This window comes from Pecten maximus, chromosome 12 (assembly GCF_902652985.1).
Source record: "Pecten maximus chromosome 12, xPecMax1.1, whole genome shotgun sequence".
Lineage (NCBI taxonomy): Eukaryota > Metazoa > Mollusca > Bivalvia > Pectinida > Pectinidae > Pecten > Pecten maximus.
In genome coordinates, this window is record NC_047026.1 from 31874140 (window position 1) to 31894551 (window position 20412).

The 20412-nt window shown below is 37.9% G+C and overlaps 1 protein-coding gene across 1 annotated transcript; it reads right to left on the reverse strand.

Annotated features, from left to right (window-relative positions):
* Nucleotides 1–2175: 2175 nt before the first annotated feature.
* LOC117338993 (polyketide synthase 19-like) lies at nt 2176–19153 on the reverse strand. Its single transcript, XM_033900358.1, has 7 exons — nt 18940–19153; nt 13547–13911; nt 12466–12647; nt 11957–12134; nt 4855–11526; nt 4511–4681; nt 2176–3372 (listed from the first exon to the last, which is right to left on the reverse strand). Exons 1-7 carry the CDS (start codon nt 19149–19151, stop codon nt 3188–3190), a joined length of 7965 nt encoding a protein of 2654 aa, XP_033756249.1. The 5' UTR covers nt 19152–19153; the 3' UTR covers nt 2176–3187.
* Nucleotides 19154–20412: the final 1259 nt, after the last annotated feature.

A 20412-nucleotide genomic window follows, 5' to 3' on the forward strand; every position in this document is an offset into this window, starting at 1 on the left:
CAATCATGAAAACCTGTCGGATGTTAGGTACTCGGAACATAATGAAAGTCATATGAATACGGTTAGTTCTTAAGGGTAAGGGACACCCCATGTCATTTAACCAACTAATCTTTATAACACGTAATATCACAACTTAGTCAGGGAATGTAGAATGGACTGATCAGAGAACACGGAACACACCGTTTAAACATACAGCTACATAATACACGCTCACCTTTTCAAAGGGGATTAATATAAACCCTTTTATTACAGACAATTAATGGCACTAGATAATTATGAAAATCATCTGGTTATACAAGAACCAGAAACAATAGTAAATATCTGGAACTTAGTTATATAGAACATGTTCTTGGTTTAAATAAAAAAAACAATCAAGGTTAATACTGTTGCATATTAAATAATTATATGATTGATATTCTCTCCGCAATTCCGGTTACATTGACAATGAATTCATTCATGATTTATATACAAAATCTATCTATTAAAAAACTTCACTACCGAAATAAATCTGCAAAATTAAGTACATGTATGTATTGCTACAGATGAATTGAAATAGAAAAAATACCCACAATGTTATATAAAACATAGCATTTGATCGTATATGATATTAGGCGATACCTAAATTAATAGAACAAAAATATATAGATCTTGCTCTATATACACCTAAAATGTTATTCGCAACAGCACTAGTCACATAGCCATTACTTATGGATAGTTGGGTCACTCAAGGGTGCTGCATAGTGCAATCAAACAGTAATACCATAGTGAGAAACGATGGTTACTTCTATATGACTTACATACTAATCAAGTTTACAAAGGTAACAGATTATGTTCCTACATATTTTTTACTTATTAAACAACACTTGAATCATACAGTGACCGTTTAAACCGTCCTATAGCCGTTTGGAATAAAATGAAATGAGAAAAAAACCCACTGTAAACATACTATAATTAGTGATCAGTACAGGTAGACATGCTATAAATGGTGAGTCTGTGAAGGTAAGCAAACTATAAATAGTGAGTCAGTACAGGTAAACATATTATAATTAGTGAGTCAGTACAGGTAAACATGCTATAATTAGTGAGTCAGTACAGGTAAACATACTATAAATAGTGAGTCAGTACAAGTAAACATACTGTAATCAGTGAGTCAGTACAGGTAAACATACTGTAATTAGTGAGTCAGTACAGGTAAACATACTATAATTAGTGAGCCAGTACAGGTAAACATACTATAATTAGTGAGTCAGTACAGGTAAACATACTATAATTAGTGAGTCAGTACAGGTAAACATACTATAATTAGTTAGTCAGGACAGGTAAACATACTATAATTAGTGAGTCAGTACAGGTAAACATACTGTAATTAGTGAGTCAGTAAAGGTAAACAAACTACATTAAGTGAATCAGTACAGGTAAACATACTATAATTAGTGAGTCAGTACAGGTAAACATACTGTAATCAGTGAGTCAGTACAGGTAAACATCCTATAATTAGTGAGTCAGTACAGGTAAACATACTGTAATCAGTGAGTCAGTACAGGTAAACATACTGTAATCAGTGAGTCAGTACAGGTAAACATACTATAATTAGTGAGCCAGTACAGGTAAACATACTATAATTAGTGAGTCAGTACAGGTAAACATATTATAATTAGTGAGTCAGTACAGGTAAACATGCTATAATTAGTGAGTCAGTACAGGTAAACATACTATAATTAGTAAGTCAGTACAGGTAAACATACTATAATTAGTGAGTCAGTACAGGTAAACATACTGTAATTAGTGAGTCAGTAAAGGTAGACAAACTACACTAAGTGAATCAGTACAGGTAAACATACTACCCATAGTGAGTCAGTAAAGGTAAGCAAAATATAAATAGTAAGTCAGTACAGGTAAACATAGCATAATTAGTGAGTCAGTACAGGTAAACATACTACATTAAGTGAATCAGATCAGGTTAACATACTATAATTAGTGAGTCAGTACAGGTAAACATACTATAATTAGTGAGTCAGTACAGGTAAACATACTATAATTAGTGAGTCAGTACAGGTAAACATACTATAATTAGTGTGTCAGTACAGGTAAACATAGTATAATTAGTGAGTCAGTACAGGTAAACATAGTATAATTAGTGAGTCAGTACAGGTAAACATGCTATAATTAGTGAGTCAGTACAGGTAAACATACTATAATTAGTGTTTCAGTACAGGTAAACATACTACCCATAGTGAGTCAGTACAGGTAAACATTCTTGAATTAGTGAGTCAGATCAGGTAAACATACTACCCATAATGAGTCAATAAAGGTAAACATGCAATACATAGCCAGTGTATTATTAATTTACGTATATTGTACGTGAACTTAAACACTTTATCTTCGTTACCAACACTCTATCTATATGTACCATGTTTACTATACATGTTTACCGTATCGGTACATATGTGAATATAAAAATAATATACACAAATATATGAAAAATAAATCTTGTTTGGTTTAAGAAGCTTCTATTAGGCTATTCGCCTCTAATTCTGATACTCAGCCATATTTTATCACTACCCTCCCTTTCATGGTAAAATTCTTTCCGTTTTACCTCAGTCCTCTTTCCAGAGACATTTGTGGGGTCACAGCCCTTAAACATGCCTCTATCTCGTTCTTGTGATGTCAATATGTATGTAACATGATAAATCATATGCATTGTTTCTCCAAATATATTTTATGACACCTCGGTATAGAAGTCATGTATGTGTAGTTAACACAAACAAAATAACAGATCCAGAAAAGTAATTGATTACAAGACATAAAGTGACATACGCAATATAGATGCGGGGAAAGATAGCTATTTCTTCGAGATGCAAAGGATCATTTATTTAATTTAAATTTTTTTAAATAAAAAACAGAGGTTTAGTTTTTGAGGGAGTAACATCATAAAGTATGCAACAGTTGGTTCATGTTGTCAGTCGATTATATTTACTCTCGGTCGGAATTGAATAATAATGATATACGTACTATCATTCCGAGATTGTCACCCGCTCTGAATCAAGAAATAGTATATATCCTGTAAGGTTTTGAAAACATTTGAATTATTTTCTCCCCTTTTTTTACCAATGTCATCTGGCAAATTGTTTGGTCCTTTCCCTTTCTTAAATATAAGTAATGTGTCGAATTCGCTTTCTATATTTGGTTACGTCGCGTATGCCTCGTGAGTTATATTACCATGTCCTATCAGTGGTACAATTTCTTCCGTCTTTCCTTTGTTCCTTGACAACAATTTCCTGATTCTCGCTCTCCAGGCTTGGACCATGGGGTAGTCGGAAGCCTTGAAGCAGTACTGTCTCTTTGCTGTCTGAATAATAAGGCACCAGGAATCTGTAAAATAAGAAGAGGTAACCAGTACGTTTTGTAGGTTTGCTGATATCCAAATGTTTTCTATTTATTTGTTTTACCGTTTAAAACTACTTATAACCAGGTTAGCAAGATTGTTTTAATTTGTTTATGGTTAATTGATGGCTAGATTCGTAAATGGTGTTTCAGTACTTGGCAAGATGTTCACATAAGGCAATACATGGAACGTTAAAAAGGATATCTTGAAAAAATAAGATAAAGATTAAATATGTTTTATTTACGTATCGTATAGTAAAGTTATTTTCTTTTTTATACATCTATGTCATAGAGGCTACAACACGCAAAACCTCCATAGGTGGCAAAATTGTATTCATTTAAAATCTAGCTATTGGCATCATTACATAGGTTCAAATTGACATTAAATTAATTTGTCTTAACGAGATTTCCGAACCTTAGAGGAAAACAAGGTCAGATATCTAATGAGGGTTGGTTTGGTTTATTATTGCTTAATGTCCTATCCAGCCAAAGTCATATAAGGGCGGTCTCCCGTGTGTGCGACATGCATGCGTGTGGTGCGTGTGTGATTTGGGATGATGCGGTATGTTCGTGTTCTCCTTGTGATAAACTTTTGTCGATTTGTATTGCTTCCACAGTGAAGCATACTGCCGAAGACACCAAGAAGGATACTCCACCCGGTCACATTATACTGACAATGGGCAAACCAATCGCCCCTCTATCTAAATGCTGAGCGTTAAGCAGGAGTAACAACTTCCATTTTTAAAGACTCTGGTATGTCTCTCTCAGTGGTCAGAACCAAAAGCTATCTATTGAGACACAGAGTCGCGCAGTTAAACACTAAATCATGTTGACATTTAGTAAACAGAACATGCATCTGTCCACAGATTATAAATGACCTTACAAAGTGGGCCTTTGTCATATTAACGAGTTTTGTTCTGCTGGGGTGGTTACTTTGCCGTTAAGTTGGATTGAGTTTATCCCTTTTACACAATGTAAATTCACCTTTAACTTACTTAACGACGTTTGGCATGATTGGCCGCTAAGAATAAATAACATTAAATTACTAATAAATGTAATTTTCTAGTTACAAACCCCTCTGCATTAAAGTCTAGACTGACAGTAACTAACCATCTCATGTACTTACCATATATTTTACCAATGTCTACGTGAAGCACAGACGGAACAGGGATTTTGCTACGTAACTTATCCTTTTTGTCTGGATTCCTCCATGTTATTTGAGGTACTTTTCTGTCCATATCCACTTTCAAATGTGCCGGGTGCTCCCAGCCGTTTGATGTCTCCTTTAAAAACTTTACTGCAAATACAAAAAATCAATTTGAAGCGGAAACATATACATGTTTGTCTACGAGCATATCTGTTCATAGAAAAGGAAAGCAAGCGAATACTTTATAATCATTTAAAACAAACACTGTCAATTAAAATGGAACTTGATAAGTATACCACTGTGAGTCTTATTTTTATATTTACCTGTTGACAAATATTTGTCCATCTTGTCTGAAACGTAGGATACACAGGACTCGAACGGTATTTCGTCCAGCTGAAAATCTGATGACGTCACACTCACACAGGCCAATAGCAAGAGATCGTCGACCATACTCTTTGCTGCCGACGGACTTACTATAGCTGGATTGTAACTCAACACCAATTCCATCGTTCCGGCTTGACGATCAGTCACTACATTCAAAGCCGTTTCGACTTCGTTAAGAAATTCTGTACTGTAACCAGCATTGTCCATAGAGTAGTCGACAAACTGATTATTTCTATCGCCATGAAACGCTATTTCTCGGACGTTGAAGAAATGTCGGCAACAGTTCTCGATATAAGCTTCATTTTGCTTGATAAGCAGAAATGGATATAGGCTGCCTGTTCCAGTCAGCGCCACTTGGCTGGAGCACATTGAAATAAGTTCTCGGAGAGTAGCATGCACATCACGGAACTCCGTTATGACGGGGACGTAGTTGGTGCCCAGAAATATCCTTTCAATAAACTCTGGAAAGTGTCGGCGCATGTCTACTGTCAGTACAACCGGGATGGAGGTTGTACCTGTCATCCTATGTAGCAGAATTTGATACAAACTGAAAATTAGAATCGATGCTGTTACGTTATGGTCGTTGGTAAGGATTTTGCCCACTAGCTGTCTTGGTAACAACAGCGATACTTTTTCAGTTTTTTCTGATGTGAGTGCAGGTGCCCTGGATCCGGCAAGTGACGCTACTCTTTCAATCTTCTTCAGCTCTCCTTTCCAAAAATCTTCAAGGAAAAACCTGTCTGCATCCAGACGTTCTTCCATCAGTACAGATATATCCTGGATCTCTACAGGTGTAACATTGATGTCCTTCTTATAGAAATACGTCAGAAAATCCACCCGAAACTGTGGTAATAGTGTCATGAAACTTTGCAGGTCGAAGGTGACGTGACTCATGATGAACCTGATATGATGTTTCTTTCCAGAGTTACCATATAAAACTCGTAAAGGCGGGTCCTCCGTAATGTCGAATGTGCAGTATTTGGCAATGTCCTGATCTGTCCACTCTTTGGTTATCTCGCCCGTGTCAACAACACGCATGTCTATCTTTGCATCCTCTGGATCCAAAGTAGTCCTTTTCATTCCAAACCGAATATTCTGATTGGTAAGATGATACGTTGTTCTAAGTTCTGGGTTTCTAATTGTTATCCATCGCAGGACAGTACGCCATACATCGGGATTTGAAAGGCCAATCCCTAGTTTGAAATCAATACTGAACCAAACACTTGGGTCATGCGAATTGAGTTCGTTCATGTCTATATAGAACTTTTCCATCCACGATGGAGATTCATCCACGTCCTCTTTTTTTTCTAATTTTCCATTATCTTCTTTACTGAAATTATCAATTATATTTGAATGTGCAAAATCAATGAGCATTCCTATGGTGTAATCAGGAGATAAGATATATGCTACTGGAAGTCGACATCCGGTTGCTTCCTTCATCGCCTGAATTAACTCCACTGCTTTCTGTGACTCCATGCCAAGTCCGAGAAGGTTTTGTTTTTCTTCAAGTTCACCCTCATCGATCGACAACACTCTAGATACACTGCTAAATAATAACTGAGCGAGAGTTTGTCTCTGATCATCAAAAGGTGTATCCATGAACTTTGAAATGTCGAGCACGACGTTATCAGCACGTCTTTGTCCCGACTTATTGCCGACAGCAGCTTCGTCCTTGTCAAATGCTGATGTCCGCATCATTGCTGGGTTTTTCCCTATAACGTTCCAGTCGAACAAACCGTAAACAATTTGACTAGGATTTCTAATAAGGGAATCCATAAGGCATTCCTTAATCTTGTCTGTTTCAAGCACGTAATATCCCTGTGCTTCTAGATTACTTCGGATAGTTTCGTCACTAGCCATACCAATCGATAATGCACCCCAATTGATGCTCTGTCCTGGCAGGTTATTTGATCTTCGGTATAAGGCGAGTGAATCCATGAATGAATTTGCAGCTCCGTAATTCGTCTGACCGGCATTTCCAAAGACAGAGGTGGTAGAGGAATGCATTACAAAGAAATCTAAAATTAAATCCTTTGATACAAGGTGTAGGTTCCATGTACCTAAAACCTTAGGCTGCAGTACCTCTTTGAACTTCTCCATTGTCATCGTTTCAATGCGGGTATCTCTCAGTACTCCTGCTCCCTGGAATATGCCCTTGATTGGTTGATTTGGGAATTGTGTCTTGATGGCCGAGAAAGTTTTTTCAACATCAGCATAGTTCGCGACATTGCAACTCATTGGTACAATTTTGTATTTATGAATGTCCATTGCATTCTGGAGTTTTCCATTCATCTCTGGAACACGACCTTTTCTTGATAGCGGAACCACAACACCAGCTCCTTTGCAACCGAGCCATTTCACGATTTCCCATCCAAGACCTGTCATCCCGCCGATCACCACATACACTGCATTTTTGTGGATGAGTTTGTCTCCCATTGCTTTCGTGTCCATTTTTTCCTTTTCTCCATTATCTGCGTTTGACAGCTTAAGGGTTTGTAGTAGCATTGAGTTGCGGGCATTCTCAGAAAAGTCTTGTCGTTTTCGTCGACGTGTTAGCCAATGTTTCACTTTTGGAAATGTGTTGACAATGTTGCTTTCCTCGAGCACGTTTATTTTTTTAACGGCGTGTATTCTTATTTTACTTGAGCTAAACTGAATAGCTTGATTTGACACGCACGACATAGCATCGTCGAAGCCGACAATGGTATTCCCTGGCCGTAAGATACATGCTAACTTTGCTTTGGAATGTCTTTCTAGTACCACGAATACGCTGTATTTAATCTCAGCATCATTTTCTTCAATTGCGTCTATTGACATTATATGAACCTGGCAGTGCTTTACGGTTTTTAAAATGTCACGGAGAAGGCTAACCGCTGCATCATCAGACGGGTTTGAGTTCGTCACTATACAAACTGTAGACTTGCGTCTGACCTTTTGCGTGATAGACCACATCAATATGGACTTAATGATAAGTCCGGGTGTGTACATTGGCAAGCTTGCTAGGTCACACACGCATAATTCTGGTACGGATATCCTATTAGCAATTCTTGTTGGGTAGCATGCCACCATGCGCCTTGCTTTCTCGTTGGAATGTTTTGAAGGATTGATGGTTCCTAGGAATTCCAACCCAATAACTGGATATCCTTCTTTGTAATCAGACCAAAGTGATTTGTTGAGACCGGAGTCCAACTCCGTCAAGCAAAAATCAGAAGGGGAGTGGATACATACTTCCTCTACCATAAGGCGAACTTCGTTTTTTCCTGTTTCACATGAGCGATCCCCAGGTATCAGGAAAGGTGTATCGATTCTGTCGGATGCTGTGGACCGTAACTGAAGGTCAAGCTGTTTGTCAGTAGATAATATTCTGTGCTGGTTCTGTAGGCCACTCTGAGGCCTCCGCTGAAGGAAATTACTGTGCAACTGTCCGTCAACAATGAGGCATTCTGTAAATGAGGTATCCTGGTCAGAAGTAAGAAGTTGAATCGTTTGGTATAATGTTTTCACCTCAGATTCAACTGAAGGTTGAACATCGATGAGGAAAATTTTACACTTGGTTCCCTCCTGTCGCAGAGATCTGGTAAACCCCCATAATTCAGCACCAAAAACATTTCTATTGCCATCTGCTCGAGAATCGTTTGATTGTGTGTTTTCAGTAACTACTATTATGGTTTTGTCCACTTCCTTTAGTGTCTTCATGGCGTTAAGGAAAGCCTGACAGTTTTCGGTAACATTATGAAACACCTCCTCGCTACTTTTACTGTTTTGGACAAGGTTTGAATCGGGAACAAATATCACCATTTCGACATCCTTGTTCTGCGTTGAGGAAATCATGGAAGTAGGGTCGTCGGCCACATCATGCACTTTGAATGAGTCTCCTAGTGGAAATACATTCCTCAGGGTATTGAGAACGGCGATGTCGTTATAACATATTGTAACATTTTTATTCAAATCTCGCGAATCGCAGTTAACTGTAGAAATATCTTCCTCGGCCCAAGTGATGTGATAGGCAAGATTGTTTACTCTGATGCTACCATCCATCGTCCTGTGTTCGATTTCCTTTACCTCGGCCAATACCACGCCATCCAGTCGAGTGAGAATAATGTTGGTGATGATCCGATCATATACCTTCTGTATAGTTTGTGTGTAGCAGACCATTCTTTTGTCAAAAGGTCTTAGAACGGAGACGCAACCAACACGGATAGGGTATATTTTGTAAGACGAGTCCCTTTGATTAGTAAGGAAATTGAGAGCACTCGAATGCAGCATGGCGTCTAAAATAGCCGGATGAAAAGAAGTTTGATTCAATTGCCTGGCTACCTCTTCAGTGAGGTTTATAAAGCCAGTGCACTCATTGTTTTCAAATATAATAGATTCCAGAACCTGGACTGGAGGGCCGTATTTGTATCCATACTTTGACAACTCGCTGTAAATCTCTTCACGTTCCATATATTTTCCAGTTCGTATGCATACATCTTCAATAGGAACGATATGCTTCTGTGTATCGTTTCTGTTTGTAACAGACCCCTTCGCGACGATTATTGCGTCCTTTGAAATTGAGAACGTGATATTTGTCAAGCCATCTTTTGTTTCTGTGATGTCAGATGTCATATCAAGAGAGGAAGGCTTACCTTTTGACAAGGGAATTGCTCTGACGATATCGTACTCTACATGCATATTCTCCGCTGCTATACCCATCACGTTCATTCCAAGCTCAAACGCCACTTCACTATAAACAGCACCTGGGATGATAACAGCGTCGTCGATGACGTGATCGTATACAAATGGTGTTGCATTTGGACTAAGATTAACCTTGAATTCTCCTTCCTTTTCCTTTTGTGTCAACATAAGATGTCGACCCGAGGAATCGTCAATCAGTCCTTGCTTTCTAAGGAAGCGGTAGTCCGATTCTACCATCAGCTGTTTGCCGTCAAACTGGTACTGCGGCAGGTCTGTCAACTTGTGTTTCTCAACAATTGATTCCCAGTGGGGGTTGATACCTAGTGCGTACAATCCGCTAAGTGTTGTATGCACTTGTGATGAACCACTGTTTAGTTTCATTGAGGGAATGGTTGTGACATCTTCATCTTTAAATATATCACTCAAATGAGCTTTCAAAACCGGTTTAGGACCGATTTCCAAAAATAAAGTGGACTTCTCTTTTGTTGATTGCTCAAGTACCTGATGAAACATTACTGGTCTAGCAACATTTTGCTGCCAGTACTCCGGTGTTCCAAAGTCGTCTGCCATTGTCCCAGTCACGGTGGAGAATATTGGTATGTTTGGTGCATTAGCGGTGATTCCTTTCAAGCATTCGTTGATGTGTTGGGCTGCCCTTTCTACCTTGTAACTGTGATAAGCACAGCCAACTTTTAAATCGTGTAAGAATGGTATGTCATTCGCCTTCTTAGCATCCTCTAGTATAAGTGATTTCACTGCCTCTACTTGTGTGTTACCGCCGGATATTGTACAAGCCACTGGACTGCTATGGACTGCGATATTAACATGACCAACCTTGTCGCATATCTGCGCTATTGTTGCCGTACTTGCATTTCTCACCACCATCATTCTGCCACCTGATGCTTCTGCCAATAATTTAGATCTGTGGTAGATAACTTTAACTGCATCACTTAGAGACAGTACCCCGCTACTGTAGGCCGCGGCCACCTCACCTACAGACTGTCCTACAATTGCATCAGGAAATATGCCCCAGTGTTTCCAGAGCTCTGACAGCCCAACTTGGCATGCAAATATTCCAATATGACTAATGAAGGGATCCTCCATTTCTGCTCCATCTTGTATTTTGTCCATCATCGACCATCCCGTCAAAGGCATCAGGTATGTATCAATACGTCGCAGTGTGTCGGCGAATACAGGAAAATCTCCTACAAGTTCCATTCCCATTTTGGTCCATGCCGTCCCAACGCCACAGAACACGTAAACTATCCTATAATTCTTGCCAGGTGTAATGGTGCTACTTGATATCATCTCTATCGCATCATTGCAACTTTTGATAAGATCTGTAATACTGGACTCGATAAACATTCTTCGATATCGATGGTGATCTCGTTTGCACGAGGCAGTGTATGCTAATTGTTTCAAGTTACATGGCTCTTCTGTTAATCTCGTAACCATATGCTTCATCGTATTTATTAGACACGTCGGAGACTTTGCTGAAATGGGAACACATGTCAACTTTTCATTAGTTCCCGATATCACTTCAGGATTTGACGAATTTTCAACCCAATCTCTGATAAAAGCGTGACTGTTCGTTCCACCGAATCCGAAACAGTTGATGCAGGCAGCTCTTGAACCATCTTGTAGTGCAGGCCATGAGTGAACGGATGTAGGTACGTCGAGTTCATAATTTTCGAAGTCAATCTTGGGGTTTCTTGGAAGTGAATGGAGAGATGGTACTATTTGTCCGTGCTTCATCATCAAAAGAGTCTTGATAAGACTTGCAGCTCCAGCTCCCGATTCGAGATGACCAATGTTGGTTTTGACAGACCCAATATATCTTTGTTGCTTTACGTCATCATTATATATTGGATACTTTTTAAAGAAGCCTCCGAGACTGTTGACCTCAACGGGATCACCGATGGGCGTTCCGGTACCTGAAGAGGAAAAGACCAGATGGTTATGTAGTGTTATGCTGTTGGGTCATAAGGAGAATAATGATTAAATAAATTATATATAACCAAAACCATAATAAAATATGTTAAACTTCTAGTTTTTGATACAAAAAGTATATCACCCATATAAGGAATATTCTTAAAATAACGAATATGCGAGGACGTCTGCAAAACATTTTTTCCATGGAGGTCATATCTTAAAAATCTGCTGATGGGAATGGATAATCAATATAATTTCTTAATTTAAGTGTGTTTTTTGTCACTGGAATAAAAAATGGTAGTCTTGAATTGATGGAAATGTGTTGCTCTATGTCAAATAAGATACCGTGCATAGTCATACATAGCGAAAAGTCCATGTTATGCAGTAGGAACTAGGTAATTATATTGAATGATCTGTTAAGAACAAACATACCATGAGCCTCGATGTACTGGACATCACTAGGGTTAATGTTGTAGGAACGTAAATATATATCCTCTAGAAGTCGCTGCTGCTGGACCTCGGAAGGTGCGGTGATTGGTTTTGCTGTTTGACCGTCTTGGTTGCAGCCAGTACGGATGGTCGCCCATATGTGTCTGCCATTCTTCAGGGCCTGTATCGACATGATCAATTACGATATTTTGTTATACTAAATTATACCTTTATAACTGTTTTGTTTCTACCTCTACAAACCTGTATATCAAGAAATTAATGTCGGGTTGTTATACACTTCATGGACGTATTAGCTGAACTACAACCAGTGTGAGACATGTTGTCTATGTCTCCAGACAGACATTTGCAATTATGTTTTATAACTGTACTTTACAGATCTTTAAACTGAAGTAAGCAAGTCCTAAATACCTAGATATAAGAGTTTTAAACTGTCTGACTATCGGTATTTGTGTTTATATATAATTATAAGCAGCAGCATGTTTATGACTTACATCACTCAGTCTCTCTAGTATGACAATGCCACATCCCTCTCCACGAGCATATCCGTCGGCCTTATCGGAGAACGCTTGGCACTGACCGGTAGGTGACGCCATCCGGGCCTTCGTCAGAGTGACAAACATGTCTGGGTACAGAATGCTGTTGACACCGCCGCATATCGCCATCGACGATTCACCTATTTAAGGGAAAGCAGGTGTCATTGTGCAACACAGATTAAAGCGTTATTTCCTGAAGAAATAAGAAATCCTTTCATTCTGGTCTTTTTGGGGATGTTTGTCAGATGTTTGTCTTTCCTGTTAATGTTATATGGATTTAGTTCACAACATATATAGTTATTGTAAATATGCATAGGGAAGTTCGAACATAAATACATGTCTTTTTCATTGCAGTTGTCAAATTCCAATGACATGTAGGTTTCATATATCTTATCTTATCAGTCATTTTCCACAAGAACTATTTGAATTTTATTTGATTAGACAGTCCATCCTAAACATATTTGAAACTTGGTTCTGTCTAAGTTTTCTCTCGACTCGGCTTCACTTTTTGCGTTAAAATTAAGCGTTTGATCACGAGAAGGAAAGGTCTACAAGCGGATACGCGAATACCTTTTAACCTGTAGAAAACTGATTAATCAGAGACACAGTCATAGACTTTTCATCACAATGCTGCAATCAAATATTTATTTATTTATTCATTTTTATTTATTTATTTAGTCATTTATTATTTATTTATTTGTGAGATGGAAAACGGCATTGAACATTTATTTAGTGACCTTAACCCTTGACCGTTGACTAAGCATTTCCTGCTTCCATATTAATTAAATATAACTATGCTTCATAATGCCATAACAAAACAATTCGTTGCTATCTTAAGTTTTGATTCAGTGAATTTAATTTTGATCAGATTTAGTTCAAGAAATAGAACAACTGAGCATTTCCCTGCATGTTGGTACCCTAGCTTTCTTTTTGAAAGGTCGCATTATTTGAGTAACGTTAAAATTAGTTAAGTGAAACAAACGTCCATCTTTAGTATTTACATGTTCCCCAACCCAAAACCGTAAGTATAATAACTAACCGATTCTCAGAGACTGTGTTGCCAGATTGACAGCCACAAGTGACGACGAACAAGCGGTGTCAATAGTAAGTGAAGGACCAAGCAGGTTGTAGTTGTACGACACGCGTGCCGTGATGATACTGGCGGCGTCCCCAGTCACGGAGTAGTTGGTCAGCAGTGAATAGTCCCCGTCTTTAGACGTCTTTGAATCACTGTTCATGGCGCCGATATACACACTCGTTGGCGAACCATCCAGCTCTGTACGGGTGATCCCGCCATCTTCCAACGCCATGTGTACACATTCTAGAACGTATCGTTGCTGGGGGTCCATTTCTGAGGCCTCTTTTTCGGCAATGCCGAAAAAAGCATTGTCCCAAATGTCATGTCTGTAAATGTCAATGTAAGATTCTATACATGAGTGATTTATAAGAGTAGGGACATGGTATTCCTCACGATCAAGCTAACGCAATTTATTTAAACCAGCTCCTGTCACGTTTTAATCTCCTGTATAATAAGTGTGCTAGGCGGGGGTTTCGCAAAGGTACATCAGATTAAAAGACAGAATGAACAAAGGGATCATTATAAAGTGACACCGTGCTTAATTGAGACATTGACTGAATATCTCTATTACATCAATGCATACTGATTTTTATTCATCTTAAGAACATATCTTGGCATGATGACTATGCATGACACTTTAAGTAAATGGATCAGATAGATTTCCAGGGTTTCTTTCTGTTATAAAAAACAGAGTTGTAATTGACCTACGCTATAAAAGAGCTTTGGACAAAATTATCAATGTTCCTGAAGTCAAACCGTGGTTGAGTACTCTGCTTCCCATTAATGAGTCATGCTTATATCTAGTCGGACCACATTCGATGCTTTTTTCAAGACCATAGGGAACGTGTAGAAACATAATATTGCTGTAATACGTTTGTGATCGCTCAAAATTTTTCATACATGCGTGATTTCCTCTTGGATTCAACCACTTTTGACAAGTAGCAACATCCGAAGCAGTTAACATGTTGCTGCCATCTCTGAAATCCACATAACAAAGATGTAACAAAGTTTCATTTGGATTTAACGTACATTCACTCCAGTTAATGTCTGTATAATTAAATACATGATGAAACACTGAAACACCGATATATATGGCAATTTAAAGGCCATTATTAAGGATTGCAGGCCGATATATGTTTTTGAATCAAAGGATTGAGTAAGGACTTTATGCAACCTGTCCGATCCAAGAAATGATGCATTCTAGATCAATGAATATCAATTCAGATCTAAGCAATGCCGCATTCTAGATCAAGGAATATCAATTCAGATCTAAGTAATGACGCATTCTAGATCAATGAATATAGGTTCAGACCAAAACAATGACGCATTCTTGATCAATTAATATCTGTCAGATCCTTGAAATGACGCATTCTGTATCAATGAAAATCAGTTCAGAATGGTGTCGTGTCATTCCACTACCACGTTAAGAAGTTGGACAAGGACGAGACTGAACTTGTTAAGTGTGCAAATATCTAAAACATGATTTACAATTTAGACCTTTGCTTCTTTAACTTTGCCAGAAGAAGTCTTCCTTGTTTTAGGTTTAATATTATGTTTGGATGAACCTATAATACAAAATTTTACTAACATGATTATGACACTAAAACATAATGTCAAAATCGGATTTGGAAACTTAATCCATCCACAGAAAAAATCCTGACCTTAATAACAAAAAATCATATCCAAATTTTGTACTAGTAGATAGGGCACAGACTGATCCACTGTGCATCTGAAAGTGTGACCATCCACAGACGTTGAGGAGGAGAACAAAAAACACAATACTTGGAGCAATAGCCATATTAACATATAGCCGCAATATTTGACTTTGAGAGCAAAGTTTCACTGAGTCTTCGGCGCTTCCGGTCAACATTACACACAGTGGTCCATGTGACAGGTACATACTGTTTTCAACCAAGTTAATGTTGGTGAACAGTTATATGTGTGGCATTATGATTGATTTATTTATTCATGAGTATTTACATATGTATTGTGATTTACGGTTTTATAGACTACTGTTAGGGTGTAGTGCACTCGGCAGGTGTTAGTTTCGCACGCCTCATCTTAAACTTTCCCTCGGTTCATATATATAGTGCTATATCATTCATGTAGCTTACAATTGTGACGGCCAACGTTTCTTATTTGTTTCACTACTTTTCGAAAAGAAAACAAACAGCATTGTTTTAAACAAAAAGTTTTCAAATCAGCATCCCTCTTCATAACTTATACAAGATTTAATTTTATTATGTAGGACATATAATAGGGAAAGTTAATAACATAATCTACAGATGCAGATAACATATATAAAACAAGAGGCCCATAGGGCATGTATCGCTCACTTGGTTTGATTAGACCAAATGTCAAAATAATGTTCAAAATCAATTCGTTTTATTTGTATATCTCAAACAATGCTATATCGGTATATGGTTATAGTGTGAAGTTCCCAACTGCTTGAAAGAAATAATGAAGTCTAGACTCTCTAAGGTCTGAAAGATCTGAAGAATTGAGTTTTTAAAATATGCATTCATCACTTTATGACTAGTAGATATTTAGATGAATTACGTTTATTTCTCCTATTGGGCCCCATCCCTTTGGCCCTGTGGGGGTCAGAGTTACCATTTATGCAAAATCTGTTTCCTTTCCCCCAAAGATGTTTCTAACTAAATTGGGTCCAAATCCATTCATAACTTTATGTCAAGTAGCGATTTAAAGGAATTACCTCTATTTCCCCTACTGGACCCCGCCCCTTTGGCCCCTCGGGTGTCAGTCACCATTTACGCAAAATCTGTTCTCCCTCCCCGAAGGATGTTTCTGACTAAATTGGGTTCAAATCCATTCATAACTTTATGACAAGTAGTGATTTAAAGGAATTACCTCTTTTTCCCCTATTGGGCCCCGCCCCTTCGGAACCTCAGGGTCACAGCCACCATTTATGAAAAATCTGTTCCCCTTCCCCCAAGGATGCTTCTGACCAAATTAGGTTCAAATCCATTCATAACATTATGACAAGTAGCAATTTAAAGGAATTACCTCTATCTAACCTATTGGGCCCCGCCCCCCTTTGGCCCCTTGGGGATCAGTGTCACCAGTTATGCAAAATCTGTTCCCCTTCCCCCAAGGATGTTTCTGATCAAATTGGGTTCAAATCCATTCATAACTTTATGACAAGTAGCGATTTAAAGGATTTACCTCTATTTCCCCTATTGGGCCCCGCCCCTTTGGCCCCTTGGGGGTCAGAGTCACCATTTATGCAAAATCTGATTCCCTTCCGCCAAGGATGTTTCTAACGAAATTGGGTTTAAATCCATTCGTAACTTTATGACTAGTAGCGATTTAAAAAATTACCTCTATTTCACCTATGGGGCCCCGCCACTTTGGCCCCTTGGGTGTCAGAGTCACCGTTTATGCAAAATCTGTTTCCCTTTTCTCAAGGATGTTTCTGACTAAATTGGGTTCTAATCCATTCATAACTTTATGAATAGTAGCGATTTAAAAGATTTACCTCTATTTCCCCTATTGGGCCCCGCTCCTTTGGCCCCTTTGGGGTCAGAGTCACCATTTATGCAAAATCAGATCCCCTTCCCACAAGGATGTTTCTGGCCAAATTTAGTAAAAATCCAATAAGAGCCTTTTGACTAGTAGCGATTTGAAGGAAATGTTGACGGACGGACGGACGGACGACGGACGCCGCGCCATGACATAAGCTAACCGGACCTTCGGTCCAGGTGAGCTAATAAGATGAGATTATCTCACACAGTGTATGGTTGTACACGGCAAAAGATAGCATATAGTTGTATATATCTAATCCCTGGAACAATTGAGATTCATATTGCGTAGTCTTGCCTTACAGATATATATAGTGTACATGTATATAATTCACTATGTGTTATAATTAAATATGTTATGATGATACTTCACATGTAAATGATATGCCTGAAACAGCGCCAGATATTTTTCAATCCAAAATACCTTAAATTATAAGCTACATATCATCTTAACGGCAAAGGGCATCATTTTCTAATTGGTACAGTTTAATAAAATTCCATATGAGATGAAAAACAAATTAAAGACACTTTTTATCACAAACTTACATTTTGACAGGTTTTTAAATCAAATGCAGACAACCATTTTGTTGCACCATTCACAATTCATGGGACGTAATGGTTTCAATTTAACTCGAGTTGCCTCTGTCACAGATATCAGACTTGGACATTCTAGGAGATAGATATCTGCTGTATGACATTTGTCTGTCAAAATATCTAACGTTGATCGTTAGGGCCAGGCGAAAATCGCAACTTTTTGTACTTCACAAACCCCGAACCTCAAATTACCACGAACATCAAAATTGGTGATGGTAGAAGGTTTGACTGATTGTAAAATCTTATCAGAATGTATAAAAATACCGCAATGGCCTGTCACACCACTTGAAAATCCGAACATTCTAAAATGAACGTGTTTTCAGCGTGCTATATAATTGACGCCAACTTAACACTATCGCTGTACAAAGGGCAATAACTCAAATTAAGTTACGTGGTCTTTAATTAACGCAGCACCTTTCAGTACAAATAGAAAGTAGCGTACAGTATATCATTAATCATTTTAACTGCATCATACAGATGTACCGTCCTTCTTGGACTCGTCAGTGATACTAAGGCCCTAGCTACAGTGTCCTTGTCTAGGAGTGGACAGAGGGAACTCAAAGCATGTCTAAAGAAATGTTCAACTCTGAAAGGGGTGATCCAATAGCCAAACAATTCAATAAATATAATAGTTGTTTCAACGCTGGATATCAAGATAATATCAAGCATATGATGGTGTTGGCAAGTACATGTATCTGGAACTTTAGCTCACTAGCATTGTTTACGAAACAAGTTACGAAAAATGAACAAGATGGTGATTTTGTTATCCTAAAATCAATCAATGTATGTAAATCTATCGAAGCGAAGTTTATGCCGCTGTTACACTTCAATATACGAAAGATGTATAATGCTCTATGATCAGTCGAAAAGTTAATGTGATTGCAAACTAAGCATTCAAATTAAAAGCCAAATACATTTTCTCCCCAAACGCCAGGCCACAAAATTAGGTAGGATCAAGCAGTCATATGCGACTATACAACATAATACAAATCTAAAACTAAGTTGTTAAATTCCCTGCTTATCCCATCATATTGACATACAAAATATAATTGTAATATAATGACAAAAATATTATTTCCCAAAAAAATTGCAATGTTAAAGCGGTATCGTTTACATACATAAAGCGTATTAATTTTGTGTTCGTCAGATGGATCTATTATCTAAAATATGTTACCCATGTGAAATCATTTTTGTTTATTATCTTTTATAATTACTTACTTTGACAAAAGTCCCGCCCGACGGACATAAGTTTTCCCGTAAGCGTCCGGGTCTGGATCATAGATAGCGTCCAGGTTCCATCTGTCTCCTGGAATCTCATCTACGTGGTTCTCTCCATTCACCAAAACTTTCCAGAATTCTTTGATGTTATTGGCGCCGGGGAAGCGGCAGCCAATACCGACTATAGCTATTTCCTCGACCTCCTCCATCATAGCAGCAGCTATAGCATTACCAAGGGGTAATGACAAGTCTGGTATCTACAGGCTATTATATAGCCTGCAAGGTGTTACATTTATAAGAAAGGTATTATGCATGTCATATTTAAATTATATCTGATGTAAAGTAATTAATTCAGTTCAGTTATATTTCTGTCACGTTGTGACACATGAGGCAGTTCATTACAGGAGAAGAACTATCAGATATATTACTTTATCGTTTTATCTAATTATGCAATAATGATTGATGGCAGTCTTGCGCTCGGACATACAGATATTATGTTACAGTGGTTGTTTTTATATTCTTTAACGACCACGCAACAGATGATATTGCAAAAAAAAATTGTAAAAAGGAACATTTTAAAAGTTAAACAGAATGTCAACAGGGAAATGGGCATGTCTACGTTAAAACACTGTATATCTTACAAACATCCTCGCATTATTCAAACTACTATATAATGAATAATGAAACAAATTTAAAACATGTAATATTATGTATTATAAAGTGATTAAACATTTTGTAATGCAATTGGTAATGATTTCATACTCATATTTATAGTAATTCTGTTTGTTTCCTGTAAAAGGCCCTCAAAATAGCCAGTGACAAATGTCTGAAAGATAGAACACAAGTGGAAATAAAAGGAAAACATCTCGGAGAGGTGCAATGTTCTTTTGACATAACGCAAAAAATAACACCAGCCTCAATCCCCTACGATTCAACTCACACACAGAATATCAAATTATAAATTAAATTGAGCTTGATGATTTTAGTCTCGGCGATATGTCCGATTCTAGAATTAAAAAAATTGCAAGATAATCTGGTATTAGAATTTAGTGGAGCAATTCTAACAACACAATTGAGGACTGGTGTCCAGTCGAACACACAAACCATCCAACCCTAACAGGGAATTCTCGCTCGACTGTTCATTACCATCTTTCTCATCGCTAACAACTCGCTCTACAATATGTCTTTTCAATCTGCCATATTCACAATGGTCGAGCAAAACTGTGTGGGTCAGGTAAGATTAAATAGCAAGTATCATTATTCTATTCCATTATCATGCATTTGGGTAAACATCTTCACAGTGGTCGACGTTAATATCGAAGTGATGTAAACAACACGCGTAAATACATTGCGCTAGATTAAAGACCAACTATTAAAAATAAATTCCATTATTACCTATTTTCTACACTTTAACTTATAACATTCCTTTTATGCTTTACTCCCAACAAAGTTGTTTGTTTCATATTAAGTAAA